Genomic DNA, 19238 nt, shown 5'->3' with positions numbered 1-19238 from the left:
ACTGCACAATCGATCTCTGTACCATGGAGCACAAACTAACAAAACTAATACTTTATTTGTTCTCTTTTTCTGTCGTCACGCGTTTCCTCAGATCACTTCTGCATTTATTTTCTCGTTTAGATATAATTTCTGTATTTATTTCACATAAATGATCTGTATGTATTTATTTGTTTGTTTAGTTAGTTATTGACTTATTCCCTTATTTGTTCTACTTTTGTTCAGTTTTCTGTGCTGGTGTGGTCCCATTCACTTCCAGCAAGACAGCAAACCCAAACTGAATAAATAAATGGGGGGACTAATAGGACATTCTGTGATAGATAGATAGATAGATAGATAATTCTTGAGTGGAAATTAATCAAGTTACAACACAGAAGCACTTATTTCAGTTTTCATGTATAATTTAATTTCTATGATTTTTTATTGTAAATTATCAATTTGCTCAGTGTACATCCTTTACCTAAAGTGCTATGTTTCATTTTTCTGTACAATCGGTCTCTTGATTACATATTACATACTGTCTACATTATATAAGAATTGGACATGTACTTGTTCCAGTGTATCATGTGAAATCATTATGCAGCTTACATCACCGTGTAAACCCTAATAAGGGCTAATAATAAAAAAAAAAAAAAACATTCATTCAGGTCCCCACAGTTGATCATGTCAGACACTGACACTTTAATCGCTGGAGGTCATGTGCAGCATGCCAAGCAGGGAGGAGGCAGTCCCCATTAATCCCACCAGCCAATCAGGGAACTGACCGGCCCAAAGAAATCCAGGTGGCATCCAATGAATAGCGTTGCTCAGATCTGCCAGGCTGCTAAGAATATTAAGAAACTCTCCCCAAATCTGATTTTGAATGTCAACAGTGGTTCCCCTAAAAATAAAATAAAGACAGCATCAAACAACTGCAGTCAACTCACAAAGCAGTTCATGCTGTAAACTCCAAAACAGCTTAACTGTGTTTATATGAAAAACTCACCTGCTGTCTCCTTGTCCTGCTTCTCTGCATTTCTGTGCCTTCTTCCTTAATTTCCGGATGATTCTGAGTGATCTGAAACCAAGTCAAAGTGCTCTTCATTTCTATCAATCTTTATTAAGATTTGTTCTAAAAGTGATGAAAGTATCAACATAAATTCCAATAAGAAAGAATAAGGGATGATGTTTACATACTTTTAGGACAAAAAGAAAAGATTAAAAGACAAAAAATGACTTAATACTCAAGTGTTTTAGTGTGAGTTATAGAAAGGTTTCTATCACAAGTTCTGATATTAATGAATATTAATAAAAAGAAAAGATACTACTTTTAAAATGTGCATCTTCCTTTCTGAATTTGGATTAATTTTGGTGAGCCCAATATAACAAAAATAGAAGAACACAATAATTCACATTTGCAAAAAAACAAACAAAAAACTTTGTTTAAAAAAATTCTTAAAAAACTGACAGCAAAACTTGCAGCTGTTTAAAAAAAGAAAACCTATGAAAAAAATTAAATCAATTACACACACACACAAATATATACAGTGCCCTCCACAATTATTGGCACCCCTCGTTAAGATATGTTCTTAGGCTTCTAATAAATTCATTTTTTTTTAAATAATATAGGACAACAATGCAAAAAAAGAGAAAAATCCAGCCTTTAATTCAAGTGCATTTATTCAGTGGGAAAAAAAATCCCACATTAAGAAATAATTCTTTTACATGAAATCATGTGTGCCACAATTATTGGAACCCCTGATGTTAATACTTCGTACAACTCCCTTTTGCCAACAAGACAGCACTTAATATTCTCCTATAACATTTCACAAGATGGGAGAATACAGAGAGAGGGATATTTGACCATTCCTCTTTGCACAATCTCTCTAAATCATCCAGAGTCCTGGGTCCTCTCCTATGCATTCTCTTCTTCAGCTCACCCCACAGGTTTTCAATTGGGTTGAGGTCTGGGGACTGAGATGGCCATGGGAGGAGCTTGATTTTGTGTCTGGTGAACCATTTTTGTGTAGATTTGGCCACATGTTTAGGGTCATTATCTTGCTGAAAGACCCAGTGATGACCCATCTTCAGCTTTCGGGCAGAGGCCACCAGAGTTTGATTTAAAATGTCCTGGTATTTCAAAGAGTTCATGATGCCATGCACCCTAACAAGGTTCCCGGGGCCTTTGGAGGAGAAACAGGCCCACAGCATCGCCGATCCTCCCCCATACTTCACAGTGGGCATGAGGTGCTTTTCCGCATCCTCATCTTTTGTGATGTATTAGAGTGTTTGTTGCCATAAAGCTCTATCTTGGTCTCATCTGACCAAAGCGCACGGTCCCAGTTGAAGTCCCAGCACCGCTTAGCGAACTCCAGACATTCACGTTTATGCTTGTAAGTGAGAAAAGGCTTTTTCCGTGCATGCCTCCCAAACAGCTTGTTGGCATGTAGATAGCGCCTGATGGTTGTTATGGAGACTTTGTGACCCCAAGATGCTACTCTTTGATGCAATTCTCTAACAGTGAGCTTTGGAGAACTTTTTACTTCTCTTACCATCCTCCTCACTGTGCGTGGTGGCAAGATAAACTTGCATCCTCGTCCAGGCTTGTTTGCCACTGTTCCAGTTGTTTTAAACTTCTTGATGATTCCTCTGACTGTAGATATGGGCAGGTGTAGGCGAGCGGCTATTTTCTTGTAGCCATTGCCTGACTTATGAAGGTCGACACACATCTGCCTTACTTGAATGGTTTGTTCTCTTGTCTTTCCCATGTTGAAGAGTGGATAAGAGAAATAGGCCTCTGTGTCACGTCATATTTATACCCCAGGGAAACAGGATGTGATGAATTACTAGCTAATTAAAGGTTCCTAGATACTCTGATCAATTTTATAAACTACAGTAAAAATGACAGAAATGCTTCAATTACATTTATTTTCTAGGAATTGTTATGGGTGCCAATAATTGTGGAACAGGTGATTTTATGAAAAATTATTTCTTAGGGATTTTTTTTTTTAAATTCACTTGAGTTAAGGGTTACAGTTTTCTAATATATATATATATATATATATATATATATATATATATATATTTTTTTTTTCCGCTTTACTCGTGAAATATACATTTACCACTCCAAGGTAAACTTCATATCGTCACACCACCGTGTAATATCCTCTATATGTTACAGTGTAAAGTTAGTCTATGATATACACTACAAATCAAAAGTTTGGACACACCTACTCATCACCATGGCCTAAACGTGACAGAAGCAGCCATCCAAAAGGTCACCTGTTTGATGGACTGGCAAGAAAAACGTGAAGGAAGTGAATGAAGTTCATGGCTGAAGTGCCCTTGAGCAAGGGACCGAACCCCCAACTGCTCCCTGGGCGCTGTAGCATAGCTGCCCACTGCTCTGGGTGTGTGTATGTGTGTGTGCTCATTGCTCATGTGTGTTCACTGCTTCAGATGGGTTAAATGCAGAGGAGGACTTTCGCTGTGCTTGAGGGTTCATGTGACAAAATAAAGGCAACTCATTCATAGTTTTTTTTTTCTGTATTGTGACTATTTTCTACATTGGAGAATAATACTGAAGACATCAAAACTATGAAATAACATCTGGAACATATATATGGAATTATGTGGTAAACAAAAAAACTAGTGGTGTAGTGGTTAATGCTGTCGCCTCACAGCAAGAAGGTCCGGGTTCGAGCCCCGTGGCCGGCGAGGCCCTTTCTGTGCGGAGTTTGCATGTTCTCCCCGTGTCCGCGTGGGTTTCCTCCGGGTGCTCCGGTTTCCCCCACAGTCCAAAGACATGCAGGTTAGGTTAACTGGTGACTCTAAATTGAGCGTAGGTGTGAATGTGAGTGTGAATGGTTGTCTGTGTCTATGTGTCAGCCCTGTGATGACCTGGCGACTTGTCCAGGGTGTACCCCGCCTTTCGCCCGTAGTCAGCTGGGATAGGCTCCAGCTTGCCTGCGACCCTGTAGAAGGATAAAGCGGCTAGAGATAATGAGATGAGATGAGATCTTAAAGTGCATATCACGGGTAAATTCAGGAGCAAGATCAATGTAATTCTCCTATTTTATATTAAACTTTGGTCAAATATCTGTAACATTCTGCATTCTCTGTAATTTTTTTTTACCTTGCACAATACCAGAAAAATTCAGTTGAAATCAAGCCATTTGAGGCGAATTGGTCCGCCTCTGAAAAAACTTGGCATTTGGATTTCCCGGCAAACATTGATTTTCGTGACGTCGCGTGCGGGACGCCTCCCTCTGAATCCTACGTCAGCGCTGGTTTGTTTATGAGAAAACGACCTGGTGGTTTTCTGCAAATTTCTTCAATGTTATCGCGTAATTATTAAAATGGTTAACAGATGTATCATAGGAGGGTGTAGCAACACCAATCTTGATGGGATTAGTACTCATCGTTTTCCAAAAGACCGGACAATGAGAGAGAAATGGAAGCGCTTGGACTACACAGGCTGTGCACTGAAACCGTGCAAAGCTCGCGCAGCCTGCTGGCGCTTCCGCAGGTGACGTCACAAATCTGGCTCCATTATCTTTTCTCTACTGTATTTACTGAATTAGAAGGTGTGTCCAAACTTTTGACTGGTATTATCGTTTATAAAATATTATATTATCGTATTTCCCACCCCGAGTATAAATATTCTTTAATAACTTGTATACACACCCTTTGCCTTTACCACTATCTCCAACCTGTTTGCATATTGTTTGTGCTTTTGAATACTGCAAACTGTAAAATTCTCCCCATTCTTCCTTCCATTTTGTCCCACATTATTTTACTGTTCCTTTTGTCTTATGTGTTGGATATTTGTCGTGCTTTTTACTTTCTTAAATTCTTTGCATCTGTTAAAAACAAACAAACAAACAAACAAACAAACAAAACCCCTGTAAGTTAGAAGTGCACTGTCGTTCTGAAACCCTGGACCAGTGAGGGATACAAACCCTTACACTTAACTGTATTTAAAAAAAAAAGTTTCATGCAGTGTGACCTTTACCGTTGTTATAAATATCTCTATTATGTACAGTGTAATACATGCAATTAAAAGACGTGTTCAATGAGTGTTATAAGTTTACACACATTATGAGTAGGGGAGAGCGGGGTAAGATGAGCCAGGGGGTAAGATGAGCCACCCCCTGTTTCTAAGAAACAGTAAACAAATGTGACCATGTGACCACATTCAAAGGGGGGGCGGGACCATTTACTTACACTTGTGGAGAGGAGCACCACATGTCAAACTAGGTGAGGGAGATATTTATAAAAATGTGTTTTTGTGCTTTCTAAGTCAATTCCATGTTTGTCCACAGTGAAGGTGATTTAGAGAAGACAAAAGTAGAATAATATTTAGACACATTAGGGTTAAGTTAGTGGCTTTCTAAGCTATGATATGAATGCTAATAAAAATAATTTTGATTAGCCTAATCCCCTTTATTAGCATTTTTCTACAAAATGGTGGCCACGGGGTAAGATGAGCCATTAGATGTGGGGCAAGTTGAGCCACTGGCTCAACTTACCCCATTGGTGGCTGAGCTTACCCAATATGGATGACACTTAAGTTTTCACATTTGCTGGTCATATATGACAACAACAACAAATAAACAAACAAATAAATAACATGTTAATATAAATAATATGCTTAAAACGTTTTTAATAAATAAAATAATGCCCTCTGTTATTACAGGTGTGCATGATGCCACACTCATACAAAAGAAAAACAGACAGGGCCGCACAGTCCCGTGCAGTTTTGGAGAGAGCCGCAGAGGAAGTCAGGAAAGGCAGGCCTGTTCGGGCTGTGGCAAGAGATATGCATTTGGACAGGATGACTCTGACTAGGTTCATTGAAAAGATAAAGAATGGAGAGGTAGAGACAGGTTATACCAAGTTGGTGAAAGTGCATTTCTTCATTGGCCAGATAATCAAATTGGATGTCTTCGAAATAGAGGCAAGATTTCTCAAAAGAAGCCGGTCATGCCATGGCTCTGCAAGAAAGCCAACCTTTGTCTTCAAAGAGAAAGATGAGGCTGTCCTGTCAAGACAGGATATTGTGAAAAAATTGCCCCGCCCCTTTACTGTTGGGGGGACAGCACGGAGGGAGAGGCAAATGGTGTTCCCTTGCAATTTGAACGCTTGGAACATTGAATAATGATGAAATGATTGATGGAATGATTGCTGCATGTTTTAGCAATGTTTTAACCTACTGAAAGAAATAAGATTTTTTGGCACTGTTCTACTGTTTTAGTAATTTCTATAATATAGTATATCTCTCATTCCCTCTCTAACCATCCCTCTTTCTATCTATCTACGCATATCTCTCTCTCTATCCATCTATCTATCCCTCCCTATCCCATCTCGTTCTATCACCTCTCTCTTCATCTCCCCTTCTCTGTGCAACGGCCCTATCCCCCACTTGATTGACTTGACTTGATTCATTGATTGCATTTCTAATAATAAAAGTTGTTTACTTTGTTAACCTAACATGTTTTGTGTTGGCTCAGTTTACCCCACACAGTGGCTCATCTTACCCCGTGCATGGGGTAAGTTGAGCCACTTGACATTTTTTTTTTCAAGAGGTAATATCACTCTAACCATAAGAACTTATCAATTGTTTTTTGCTCAGATAGTAACAGTACACTTTGAAATTTGGTATGGTGTGTAGACTGGAAGCAAAAATGGCTTTAACATGTAGTTATGATGAAAAATGTAAAAAGTGGCTCATCTTACCCCACTCTCCCCTATCATTGATATCTACAAATATCAAAAACAAGTACAAGCAACTGTTTGAACAAGAACTCCTCCTGTTTTACCTGAGAGTGCCCAGAAGTAAAGACACACCCCACAGAACTGTGCTTAGTGTCCACCATTTGTCGGACTTGACTTTAATGAGCTCTGCATCAGCTGCCCAGGCTACATGTTCACACGGGTAATACAGCTGATCTGCAATATTAATCAGCACCGACATGCACCGCAGCACTTTGTCCTCTTCCTGTAAATACCATGGAAAATACTATTCAAACACACTCTCCATTCATTTAGTACTCGACAGTTACATCATGGACCACATCATCCACAGGGCCCTGATCAGTGAACAGTAGCTTGTACTTTACCGTGGATCCTAGTCCATAGCTCAGCGAGTAAGCAGCCATGGAAAGGTCATCAAACAGGCGCAGCACTGTCCGGCAGTGACTGAGCTGAGCTGAGAAGAGCAGGAGACCCTTGCCAAGCTGTGAGGTGTTGGCAGTTTTTCTTGAAAGGATACCACCAACCAGTTGCGATCCATAGCAAACTGTCCTTATCTAAAGCCATGGTGAAAAAAGAGAAAAATGTTAGTGGTGAATAAGTTGTCATCTAGTGTTTTAACAGAGGTTGTGGTCCACCTGTGTAGTGGTTAGCACTGCCGCCTCACAGCAAGAAGGTCCTGGGTTCAAGCCCAGCAGCCGACGAGGGCCTTTCTGTGTGGAGTTTGCATGTTCTCCCAGTGTCTGCATGGGTTTCCACCGGGTGCTCCGGTTTCCCCAACAGTCCAAAGACATGCAGGTTAGGCTAACTGATGGCTCTAAATTGACTGTAGGTGTGAATGTGAGTGTGAATGGTTGTCTGTGTCTATGTGTCAGCCCTGTGATGACCTGGCGACTTGTCCAGGCTGTACCCCGCCTCTCACCCATAGTCAGCTGGGATAGGCTCCAGCTTGCCTGCGACCCTATAGAACAGGATAAAGCGGCTACAGATAATGGATGGATGGATGGATGGATGGATGGATGGATGGATGGTGGTCCACCTGTTTTGATTTTAATGTCCAAAATGACTACAAGCAATGACTACAGTGAAACCACAAAACAATCAAAATGAAGAAAACTGATGGGATCTGTAAGCCTGTGACTTGCAGGCTGAGTTTTCTCGTCACCAAACATGACGTCAAACAAGCCTTAACTGATCGACTACCTTTGAAGTGTGGAAAAATAACCTACGTTTAATTTTTGAGCAAACTATTTTTTAAAACATGTCCTTGTCATGTAATATGTGCAATTGTACAATGAGCAAACACTGAGCAGGGTTGTAGTGGGGATGCTCATATCCTTCTCCAATTTTTTTCCAGCATATTCTGTAAGATATTAGCACAACATCAATTAAAAACTCAAGCGTATTTAGTTAGAGTGACAACACCAGTGAAGAAGGAATCCTTTTCCTGGAAGAAAAGCTTCTTGGTTGCCAAGCCACCAAGTTTTATGTTTGGAGAGACTGGAACGTCGCTGAAGAATTTTCCGGTCCATTAACTGTCTCTCAGTGAAAACTTGGGTGTTCTCCAAACAGAAGTTTGCTCAGTGGTTCGCTCCTTTGGGAGGCCCTGAGTCGAGGAAATACTGAGCACATAATGCTTTTCAGACTGTGGATATGTAATGTGATACAACACAGATTATACACATCAATATTTGTTCATTCCTTTTCAGTAACTGCTTTATCCTGGTCAGGCTCATGGTGGATCCAGAGCCTATCCCAGGAACACTATGGGGAAACCATGGCCTAATGGTTAAATAAGCAGCTTTGGGACCAAAAGGTCACTGGTTTGATTGCCTGAACCAGCAGGAATGGCTGAAGTGCCCTTGAGCAAGACACCTAACCCCCCAACTGCTCCCCAGGCTGCTCTGGGTATGTTGCACAGTGGTCTTTGTGAACCCTTTAGAATTTTCTATATTTCTGCATAAATATGACCTAAAACATCATCAGATTTTCACACAAGTCCTCAAAGTAGATAAAGAGAACCCAGTTAAACAAATGAGACAAAAATATTATACTTGGTCATTTATTTATTGAGGAAAATGATCCAATATTACATATCTGTGAGTGGCAAAAGTATATGAACCTCTAGGATTAGCAGTTAATTTGAAGGTGAAATTAGAGTCAGGTGTTTTCAATCAATGGGATGACAATCAGGTGAGAGTGGGCACCCTGTTTTATTTAAAGAACAGGAATCTATCAAAGTCTGATCTTCACAACACATGTTTGCGGAAGTGTATCATGGCACGAACAAAGGAGATTTCTGAGGACCTCAGAAAAAGCGTTGTTGATGCTCATCAGGCTGGAAAAGGTTACAAAACCATGTCTAAAAAGAGTTTGGACTCCACCAATCTATTGTACAAGATTGTGTACAAATGGAGGAAATTCAAGACCATTGTTACCCTCCCCAGGAGTGGTCGACCAACAAAGATCACTCCAAGAGCAAGGCGTGTAATAGTCGGCGAGGTCACAAAGGACCCCAGGGTAACTTCTAAGCAACTGAAGGCCTCTCTCACATTGGCTAATGTTAATGTTCATGAGTCCACCATCAGGAGAACACTGAACAACAGTGGTGTGCATGGCAGGGTTGCAAGGAGAAAGCCACTGCTCTCCAAAAAGAACACTGCTGCTCGTCTGCAGTTTGCTAAAGATCACGTGGACAAGCCAGAAGGCTATTGGAAAAATGTGTTGTGGACAGATGAGACCAAAATAGAACTTTTTGGTTTAAATGAGAAGCGTTATGTTTGGAGAAAGGAAAACACTGCATTCCAGCATAAGAACCTTATCCCATCTGTGAAACATGGTGGTGTTAGTATCATGGTTCAGGCCTGTTTTGCTGCATCTGGGCCAGGACGGCTTGCCATCATCGATGGAACAATGAATTCTGAATTATACCAGCAAATTCTAAAGGAAAATGTCAAGACATCTGTCCATGAACTGAATCTCAAGAGAAGGTGGGTCATGCAGCAAGACAACGACCCTAAGCACACAAGTCATTCTACCAAAGAATGGTTAAAGAAGAATAAAGTTAATGTTTTGGAATGGCCAAGTCAGAGTCCTGACCTTAATCCAATCGAAATGTTGTGGAAGGACCTGAAGCAAGCAGTTCATGTGAGGAAACCCACCAACATCCCAGAGTTGAAGCTGTTCTGTACGGAGGAATGGGCTAAAATTCCCCCAAGCCGGTGTGCAGGACTGATCAACAGTTACCGGAAACGTTTAGTTGCAGTTATTGCTGCACAAGGGGGTCACACCAGATACTGAAAGCAAAGGTTCACATACTTTTGCCACTCACAGATATGTAATATTGGATCATTTTCCTCAATAAATAAATGACCAAGTATAATATTTTTGTCTCATTTGTTTAACTGGGTTCTCTTTATCTACTTTTAGGACTTGTGTGAAAATCTGATGATGTTTTAGGTCATATTTATGCAGAGATATAGAAAATTCTAAAGGGTTCACAAACTTTCAAGCACCACTGTACGTCGCTCTGGATAGGAGTATCTGCTAAATGGCAGTAATCTAATGTACTATGCACAAGGCGGGAATACAGCTTGGACGGGACACTAGTCTATCACAGAGCATCATGCATGATATATATATATATACACACTGTACACATACATACACATTCACACCTGGGGCAATTTAGAGTAGCCAGTCCACATACCTGTATTTACTGGCATGTTTTCTGAAATGGGAGGAAACTGGAGAACTCAGAAGAATTTAGATCCCGAGCGATAAATCAGTGTGCCGATATTATCAGGTTGATATGAACTAACTGCAGATAAATCAGTATCAGCATTTATAATAACCAATAAATGACAACTGAAAAAGAAATGATGAGATGGAAGATGGAGCCTTCAACCATGTTACGAGTGTTGTCATTACATAGTTTGTCCACCAGAAGGCACACTGCAACTCCACTGTTGGCAAGACACTCATTTGGAATGCCACAAATCACAACAATCAGCTGACCCAAGCAGAGTCTAGCAGAGTAGGTTATGACGGAGGTTATAATCAGGATTAACTGTGTTCATGGCAAGTTGATAATTGCCACGTGAATTACATTACTTTTGTGCAAAGTACTACTGATGACAGTAAAATGTTATCTTGGTGAGGACTCAAATAAATAACATATAACAAATGTTAGCGAAAATCTTTGTGATGTGTTTCTGAAACAAAAAAAAACAAAAAAAACTGACCGATATATATCATTATCAGATTTTTAAATCCGCAAATATCTAAAATCAGTATCGGTCTTAAAAATCCTACATGGTCTGGCTGTAGAAGAAATACGGTCCGTGTACTCTTTCGTTCATTCATTATTCTATTTTGGAAGTCACATGAGAAATGAAAAAGGACTCGTTTATGAATTTTTACACTTGTGTATGACTTGTGAAATGGAATCCAGAGCCATGTTTTGATGTCTTTTTAGTTATTGAAAATGAGTCATTGAACAGCAGAAAAAGGGAAAAAGCAATTTTGAAAAATGCCATTCTGAATTGCGTTTTAGTTTATTTAGAACTTAGGTTTTGGGTGACCTGGCAGCCTAAGCTTGTGGGCGGGTTGGGAGCGTTATGGTTTGTTTATTCTCATCCGCATGGCATGGCGTCTTTGGAGGCATATTCCGACTTAATTTGAAGAGCATGTACTGCATAGCATCCATGATCCACGAACTCGCTGGAGGTCGAGCTATCGTCGTCGTCGTGTGTTGTAAGTGAGACATGAGTGAGCGCGAGCCAGGCGGTGTAATTTACTTCTGGGTGAAATATAGGATCAGTCAAATGAAATTCAATAAAGGAATAAATGAATATTACAAAATAAGAAAACGATCAGAAATGTTGTCCACTTTTCTAATACTACTATTTGATGATGGCAATACATTTCGAAAACAAAATAGAGCCATTTCTGCTTGTATTGTTTTAAATAAAACACCAAGCTGCACCCGGGCAGCACGGTGGTGTAGTGGTTAGCGCTGTCGCCTCACAGCAAGAAGGTCCTGGGTTTGAGCCCCGTGGCCGGCGAGGGCCTTTCTGTGTGGAGTTTGCATGTTCTCCCCGTATCTGCGTGGGTTTCCTCCGGGTGCTCCGGTTTCCCCCACAGTCCAAAGACATGCAGGTTAGGTTAACTGGTGACTCTAAATTGAGCGTAGGTGTGAATGTGAGTGTGAATGGTTGTCTGTGTCTATGTGTCAGCCCTGTGATGACCTGGCGACTTGTCCAGGGTGTACCCCGCCTTTCGCCCGTAGTCAGCTGGGATAGGCTCCAGCTTGCCTGCGACCCTGTAGAACAGGATAAAGCAGCTAGAGATGATGAGATGAGATGAGACCAAGCTGCACCCTTTTTTAAATTTCATCTTTCATTCCAAAATAGAATAATGAATGAACGAAAAAGTACACGGACCAAATACACAAGGACGGGAGGAGAAAAAAAGTATGAAACATCACACAAGCAAGAACCCAAGCACAGTTGTGAGAAACAATCAGAACCAGAATCAGAATTACTTTATGAATCCCCGGAGGGAGATTCAAATTTGCTACCAAGCTCCTGAATCAAAGAAGTAAACATGTCTAAAAATACAAGATAAAATCGTCTGAAAAAAGAATAAATAAAAATAAAATAAACTTAAATAAGTTCAATAACTTAAGTAAAAGCAAAATGAAGTGATTTTATATACAATGATTCCTATATACATATATTGCACCTGAGTTAAGGATAGAGTATACATGGTAAGACAGTGGACCACAGTTATACAGTGCCATTGTACAGCTTGACTGCAGCAGGTAGGAATGATTTCCTGGGTCTCTCAGTTGTGCAGCGTGGAAGAATCAGCCGTTTACTGAACGTGCTCCTGTGGCTGATCAGCTCCTCATGTAGAGGGTGGGAAGGACAGTCTAAGATTGTTTTTATTTTGGACAGTGTCCTCTTCTCCAACACCACTGTCAGAGAGTCCAGTTCCACGCCTACAACATGGCCGGCCTTCCTGATGATCTTATTGAGTCTGTTAGTGTCCTTCACCTTCAAGCCGCTGCCCCAGCAAACAACAGCGTACAGGATGGCACTGGCCACCACGGACTCACAGAACATCCGCAGCATCGTTCGGCAGATGTTGAAGGACCTCAGCTGTCTCAGAAAATAGAGATGGCTCTGGCCCTTTCTGTATACAGTGTCCACGTTTTTAGACCAGTCCAGTTTATTATCCAAGTACACCCCCAGGTACAACCCCGATTCCAAAAAAGTTGGGACAAAGTACAAATTGTAAATAAAAACGGAATGCAATGATGTGGAAGTTTCAAAATTCCATATTTTATTCAGAATAGAACATAGATGACATATCAAATGTTTAAACTGAGAAAATGTATCATTTAAAGAGAAAAATTAGGTGATTTTAAATTTCATGGCAACAACACATCTCAAAAAAGTTGGGACAAGGCCATGTTTACCACTGTGAGACATCCCCTTTTCTCTTTACAACAGTCTGTAAACGTCTGGGGACTGAGGAGACAAGTTGCTCAAGTTTAGGGAGAGGAATGTTAACCCATTCTTGTCTAATGTAGGATTCTAGTTGCTCAACTGTCTTAGGTCTTTTTTGTCGTATCTTCCGTTTTATGATGCGCCAAATGTTTTCTATGGGTGAAAGATCTGGACTGCAGGCTGGCCAGTTCAGTACCCGGACCCTTCTTCTACGCAGCCATGATGCTGTAATTGATGCAGTATGTGGTTTGGCATTGTCATGTTGGAAAATGCAAGGTCTTCCCTGAAAGAGACGTCGTCTGGATGGGAGCATATGTTGCTCTAGAACCTGGATATACCTTTCAGCATTGATGGTGTCTTTCCAGATGTGTAAGCTGCCCATGCCACATGCACTAATGCAACCTCATACCATCAGAGATGCAGGCTTCTGAACTGAGCGCTGATAACAACTCGGGTCGTCCTTCTCCTCTTTAGTCCGAATGACACGGCGTCCCTGATTTCCATAAAGAACTTCAAATTTTGATTCGTCTGACCACAGAACAGTTTTCCACTTTGCCACAGTCCATTTTAAATGAGCCTTGGCCCAGAGAAGATGTCTGCGCTTCTGGATCATGTTTAGATACGGCTTCTTCTTTGAACTATTGAGTTTTAGCTGGCAACGGCGGATGGCACGGTGAATTGTGTTCACAGATAATGTTCTCTGGAAATATTCCTGAGCCCATTTTGTGATTTCCAATACAGAAGCATGCCTGTATGTGATGCAGTGCCGTCTAAGGGCCCGAAGATCACGGGCACCCAGTATGGTTTTCCGGCCTTGACCCTTATGCACAGAGATTCTTCCAGATTCTCTGAATCTTTTGATGATATTATGCACTGTAGATGATGATATGTTCAAACTCTTTGCAATTTTACACTGTCGAACTCCTTTCTGATATTGCTCCACTATTTGTCGGCACAGAATTGGGGGGATTGGTGATCCTCTTCCCATCTTTACTTCTGAGAGCCGCTGCCACTCCAAGATGCTCTTTTTATACCCAGTCATGTTAATGACCTATTGCCAATTGACCTAATGAGTTGCAATTTGTTCCTCCAGCTGTTCCTTTTTTGTACCTTTAACTTTTCCAGCCTCTTATTGCCCCGTCCCAACTTTGAGATGTGTTGCTGTCATGAAATTTCAAATGAGCCAATATTTGGCATGAAATTTCAAAATGTCTCACTTTCGACGTTTGATATGTTGTCTATGTTCTATTGTGAATACAATATCAGTTTTTGAGATTTGTAAATTATTGCATTCCGTTTTTATTCACAATTTCTACTTTGTCCCAACTTTTTTGGAATCGGGGTTGTATAAGTCGTACACTCCACAAATCTGGTCTTCTTGGAAGAGTGGCAAGAAGAAAGCCATTGTTGAAAGACAGGCATAAGAAGCCATGTAGGGGGGACAGCAAACATGTGGACCTCACATTCCCCATGATGATAGAAGGGAGACACGGCTTATAAGATTTTTCAATAAGCTTCCATTGTCTCAAAGCCATCCTCTTCCTCCGTAGCTTCTTATTTCCTCTGCATCCTCGATGTGTTTTCCGCCAAATTACCGCAGGGATCTCTTCCGGTCTTGTTGCTCGAGTGGCCGGCTTCAGTTCAATCAGCTGATCCCTGGTGTAAACAATGCGGGCGGCATGGAGTTGTTGCGTGGCTGCGCTGAAAAAAAAAGTTTTGCGACTGCGAGCAAAAACACCAAAAATCTTGCAACCCTCATAGTGGCTTGATGACAGTGTTATGGTAACGGAGAAAAAATATATATATTAAGAAACAAAAACAAAAAAAAAAACCACATGTGCAATGTGACCCAATGCACCTCCATGCCACCGTACATGCAGACGCGCAGCTTGTGAACAGGCAAGGCAGGCAACTGCTTGGGGCCCCCTGGCCCAGGGGCCCCCCGAGAGTCGGGGCCCGAGGGCTTATTTATTTTGTTTTTTATTGTTTTTATTGTTCTTTACCATTGTATTTTCACGTTTGGAATTTAAGAAACTTTGGTTTCATACATTTTTCGTTGGTGTCAGATTATTTATAACATATTGGTGATGAAACTGGTCAGAAGGGCCCCCTGGAAATTTTTGCTTGGAGCCACAACAGACTCTAGAATCGCCTCTGACTACATGTGAACAGAGGATACAAATTTTCTTGTATTTTGGTATCACTCTGTTCTGTGACATTCTGTAATAACTCAGAAATTCAGTTATTAAGAGCAAATCAATATTGGATACTGGCTGATCAATACTGAATACTGATACTCATCCATCCATCCATAACCACTTATCCTGTGCAGGATCATGGGCTAGCTGGAGCCTATCCCAACTGACTATGGGTGAGAGGCAGAGTACACCCAGGACAAGTCGCCAGATCATTGCAGGGCTGAAACAGAGAAATAAACAACCATTCACACTCACACCTACGGTCAATTTAGAGTCACCAGTTAACCTAACCTGCATGTCTTTGGACTGTGGGGGAAACCGGAGCACCCGGAGGAAACCCACGCGGACATGGGGAGAACATGCAAACTCCGCACAGAAAGGCCCTCGCCGGCCACAGGGCTCGAACACAGAACCTTGTTGCTGTGAGGTGACAGTGCTAACCACTACACCACCATTATACTCATCTCATCTCATTATCTCTAGCCGCTCTATCCTGTTCTACAGGGTCGCAGGCAAGCTGGAGTCTATCCCAGCTGACTACAGGCGAAAGGCGGGGTACACCCTGGACAAGTCGCCAGGTCATCACAGGGCCGACACATAGACACAGACAACCATTCACACTCACATTCACACCTACGGTCAATTTAGAGTCACCAGTTAACCTAAACTGCATGTCTTTGGACTGTGGGGGAAACCGGAGCACCCGGAGGAAACCCACGCGGACACGGGGAGAACATGCAAACTCTGCACAGAAAGGTCCTTGTCGGCCGCTGGGCTCGAACACAGAACCTTGTTGCTGTGAGGTGACAGCGCTAACCACTACACCACCGTGATACTCAGACATTTTTAGGATCTACTCACTGCAGTGGGAATTTATTTGACCTTTAATTAATTACTGATTAATCTTATTGCAGAATCATAACATTCTGTTTTACTGGAACATAGATTTTGTTCAAAAATCTTCACTGTAGATGTAAAATGCACCTACATATTACACATAAGTGTATTATTATTATTATTACACACACTACCGTTCAAAAGTTTGGGGTCACTCTGAAATGTCCTTATTTTTGAAAGAAAAGCACTGTTCTTTTCAATGAAGATCACTTTAAACTAATCAGAAATGCACTCTATACATTGCTAATGTGGTAAATGACTATTCTAGCTGCAAATGTCTGGTTTTTGGTGCAATATCTCCATAGGTGTATAGAGGCCCATTTCCAGCAACTCTCACTCCAGTGTTCTAATGGTACAATGTGTTTGCTCATTGCCTCAGAAGGCTAATGGATGATTAGAAAACCCTTGTACAATCATGTTAGCACAGCTGAAAACAGTTGAGCTCTTTAGAGAAGCTATAAAACTGACCTTCCTTTGAGCAGATTGAGTTTCTGGAGCATCACATTTGTGGGGTCGATTAAATGCTCAAAATGGCCAGAAAAATGTCTTGACTGTATTTTCTATTCATTTTACAACTTATGGTGGTAAATAAAAGTGTGACTTTTCATGGAAAACACAAAATTGTCTGGGTGACCCCAAACTTTTGAACGGTAGTGTAATATATATATATATATATATTAGTACGTGCATCACATAGAAATGTACGTTGGCAGGACTTATTTCAAAGTAAACACTCACCACTTTATCTCTTCCTCTGTAGGACTCCAGCAAATTCACCACTGACTCAAATGAACTCTCCATGATGATGATCACTAAGATATGGTCATAAAGCAACACCAGACTGCTCCTGTGACAGCTCGCTAACTCATTACTGTCGCTGGGGAAAGTCTATACTATACAGAAATATGTTTTTTTTTAATGCACATGTGCTCTTAATCGAAACTCAGACTGAACCTTGACACAAATGTAGTAAAGAATCCGCACACAGTCTGAAAGAACACATGAAGAGTGAACTTTAAACTGGAAATTGTTACCTCAGACCAGAACAATAGATTACCGATTAGAGCGAGCAGCCTTCAGACAGTAAACATGAACACAACCTCAGTGTAAAGACAAAGAGCAAAAGTTAAAAAACCAAAGATTTTTTTCTTCTTTTACACAGTTAAGGTATCTAAATATATTAAGCATATATACAGTGGTGCTTGAAAGTTTGTGGACCCTTTAGAATTTTCTATATTTCTGCATAAATATGACCTAAAACATCAGATTTTCACACAAGTCCTAAAAGTAGATAAAGAGAACCCAGTTAAACAAATGAGACAAAAATATTATACTTGGTCATTTATTTATTGAGGAAAATGATCCAATATTACATATCTGTGAGTGGCAAAAAAGTATGTGAACCTCTAGGATTAGCAGTTAATTTGAAGGTGAAATTAGAGTCAGGTGTTTTCAATCAATGGGATGACAATCAGGTGTGTGTGGGCACCCTGTTTTATTTAAAGAACAGGGATCTATCAAAGTCTGATCTTCACAACACATGTTTGTGGAAGTGTATCATGGCACGAACAAAGGAGATTTCTGAGGACCTCAGAAAAAGCGTTGTTGATGCTCATCAGGCTGGAAAAGGTTACAAAACCATCTCTAAAGAGTTTGGACTCCACCAATCCACAGTCAGACAGATTGTGTACAAATGGAGGAAATTCAAGACCATCGTTACCCTCCCCAGGAGTGGTCAACCAACAAAGATCACTCCAAGAGCAAGGCGTGTAATAGTCAGCGAGGTCACAAAGGACCCCAGGGTAATTTCTAAGCAACTGAAGGCCTCTCTCACATTGGCTAATGTTAATGTTCATGAGTCCACCATCAGGAGAACACTGAACAACAATGGTGTGCATGGCAGGGTTGTAAGGAAGAAGCCACTGCTCTCCAAAAAGAACATTGCTGCTCATCTGCAGTTTGCGAAAGATCATGTGGACAAACCAGAAGGCTATTGCAAAAATGTGTTGTGGACGGATGAGACCAAAATAGAACTTTTTGGTTTAAATGAGAAGCGTTATGTTTGGAGAAAGGAAAACACTGCATTCCAGCATAAGAACCTTATCCCATCTGTGAAACATGGTGGTGGTAGTATCATGGTTTGGGCCTGTTTTGCTGCATCTGGGCCAGGACGGCTTGCCATCATTGATGGAACAATGAATTCTGAATTATACCAGCAAATTCTAAAGGAAAATGTCAGGACATCTGTCCATGAACTGAATCTCAAGAGAAGGTGGGTCATGCAGCAAGACAACGACCCTAAGCACACAAGTCGTTCTATCAAAGAATGGTTAAAGAAGAATAAAAGTTAATGTTTTGGAATGGCCAAGTCAAAGTCCTGACCTTAATCCAATCGAAATGTTGTGGAAGGACCTGAAGCGAGCAGTTCATGTGAGGAAACCCACCAACATCCCAGAGTTGAAGCTGTTCTGTACGGAGGAATGGGCTAAAATTCCTCCAGGCCGGTGTGCAGGACTGATCAATAGTTACCGGAAACATTTAGTTGCAGTTATTGCTGCACAAGGGGGTCACACCAGATACTGAAAGCAAAGGTTCACATACTTTTGCCACTCAGAGATATATAATATTGGATCCTTTTCCTCAATAAATAAATGACCAAGTATAATTATTTTTGTCTCATTTGTTTAACTAGATTATCTTTATCTACTTTTAGGACTTGTGTGAAAATCTGATGTTGTTTTAGGTCATATTTATGCAGAAATATAGACAATTCTAAAGGGTTCACAAACATTCCAGCACCACTGTGTAGGGGGTGGCACAGTGGTGTTGTTGTTAGCACTGTCGCTTCACAGCAAGAAGGTCCTGAGTTTGAGCCCAGTGGCTGACAGGGGCCTTTCTG

General features: G+C 41.0%; 1 protein-coding gene across 1 annotated transcript; it reads right to left on the bottom strand.

The window, feature by feature from the left end:
* Window positions 1-416: 416 nt before the first annotated feature.
* On the bottom strand, window positions 417-17347 carry pex11g (peroxisomal biogenesis factor 11 gamma). The gene is made up of 5 exons (XM_060941603.1): window positions 17078-17347; window positions 7098-7286; window positions 6798-6976; window positions 983-1054; window positions 417-877 (listed from the first exon to the last, which is right to left on the bottom strand). Exons 1-5 carry the CDS (start codon window positions 17138-17140, stop codon window positions 679-681), a joined length of 702 nt encoding a protein of 233 aa, XP_060797586.1. The 5' UTR covers window positions 17141-17347; the 3' UTR covers window positions 417-678.
* Between the last annotated feature and the right edge of the window lie 1891 nt (window positions 17348-19238).

This window comes from Neoarius graeffei, chromosome 15, assembly GCF_027579695.1.
Source record: "Neoarius graeffei isolate fNeoGra1 chromosome 15, fNeoGra1.pri, whole genome shotgun sequence".
NCBI lineage: Eukaryota > Metazoa > Chordata > Actinopteri > Siluriformes > Ariidae > Neoarius > Neoarius graeffei.
Note: the sequence above shows the minus strand (reverse complement) of the source record. Positions and strands in the feature narration are given on the sequence as shown.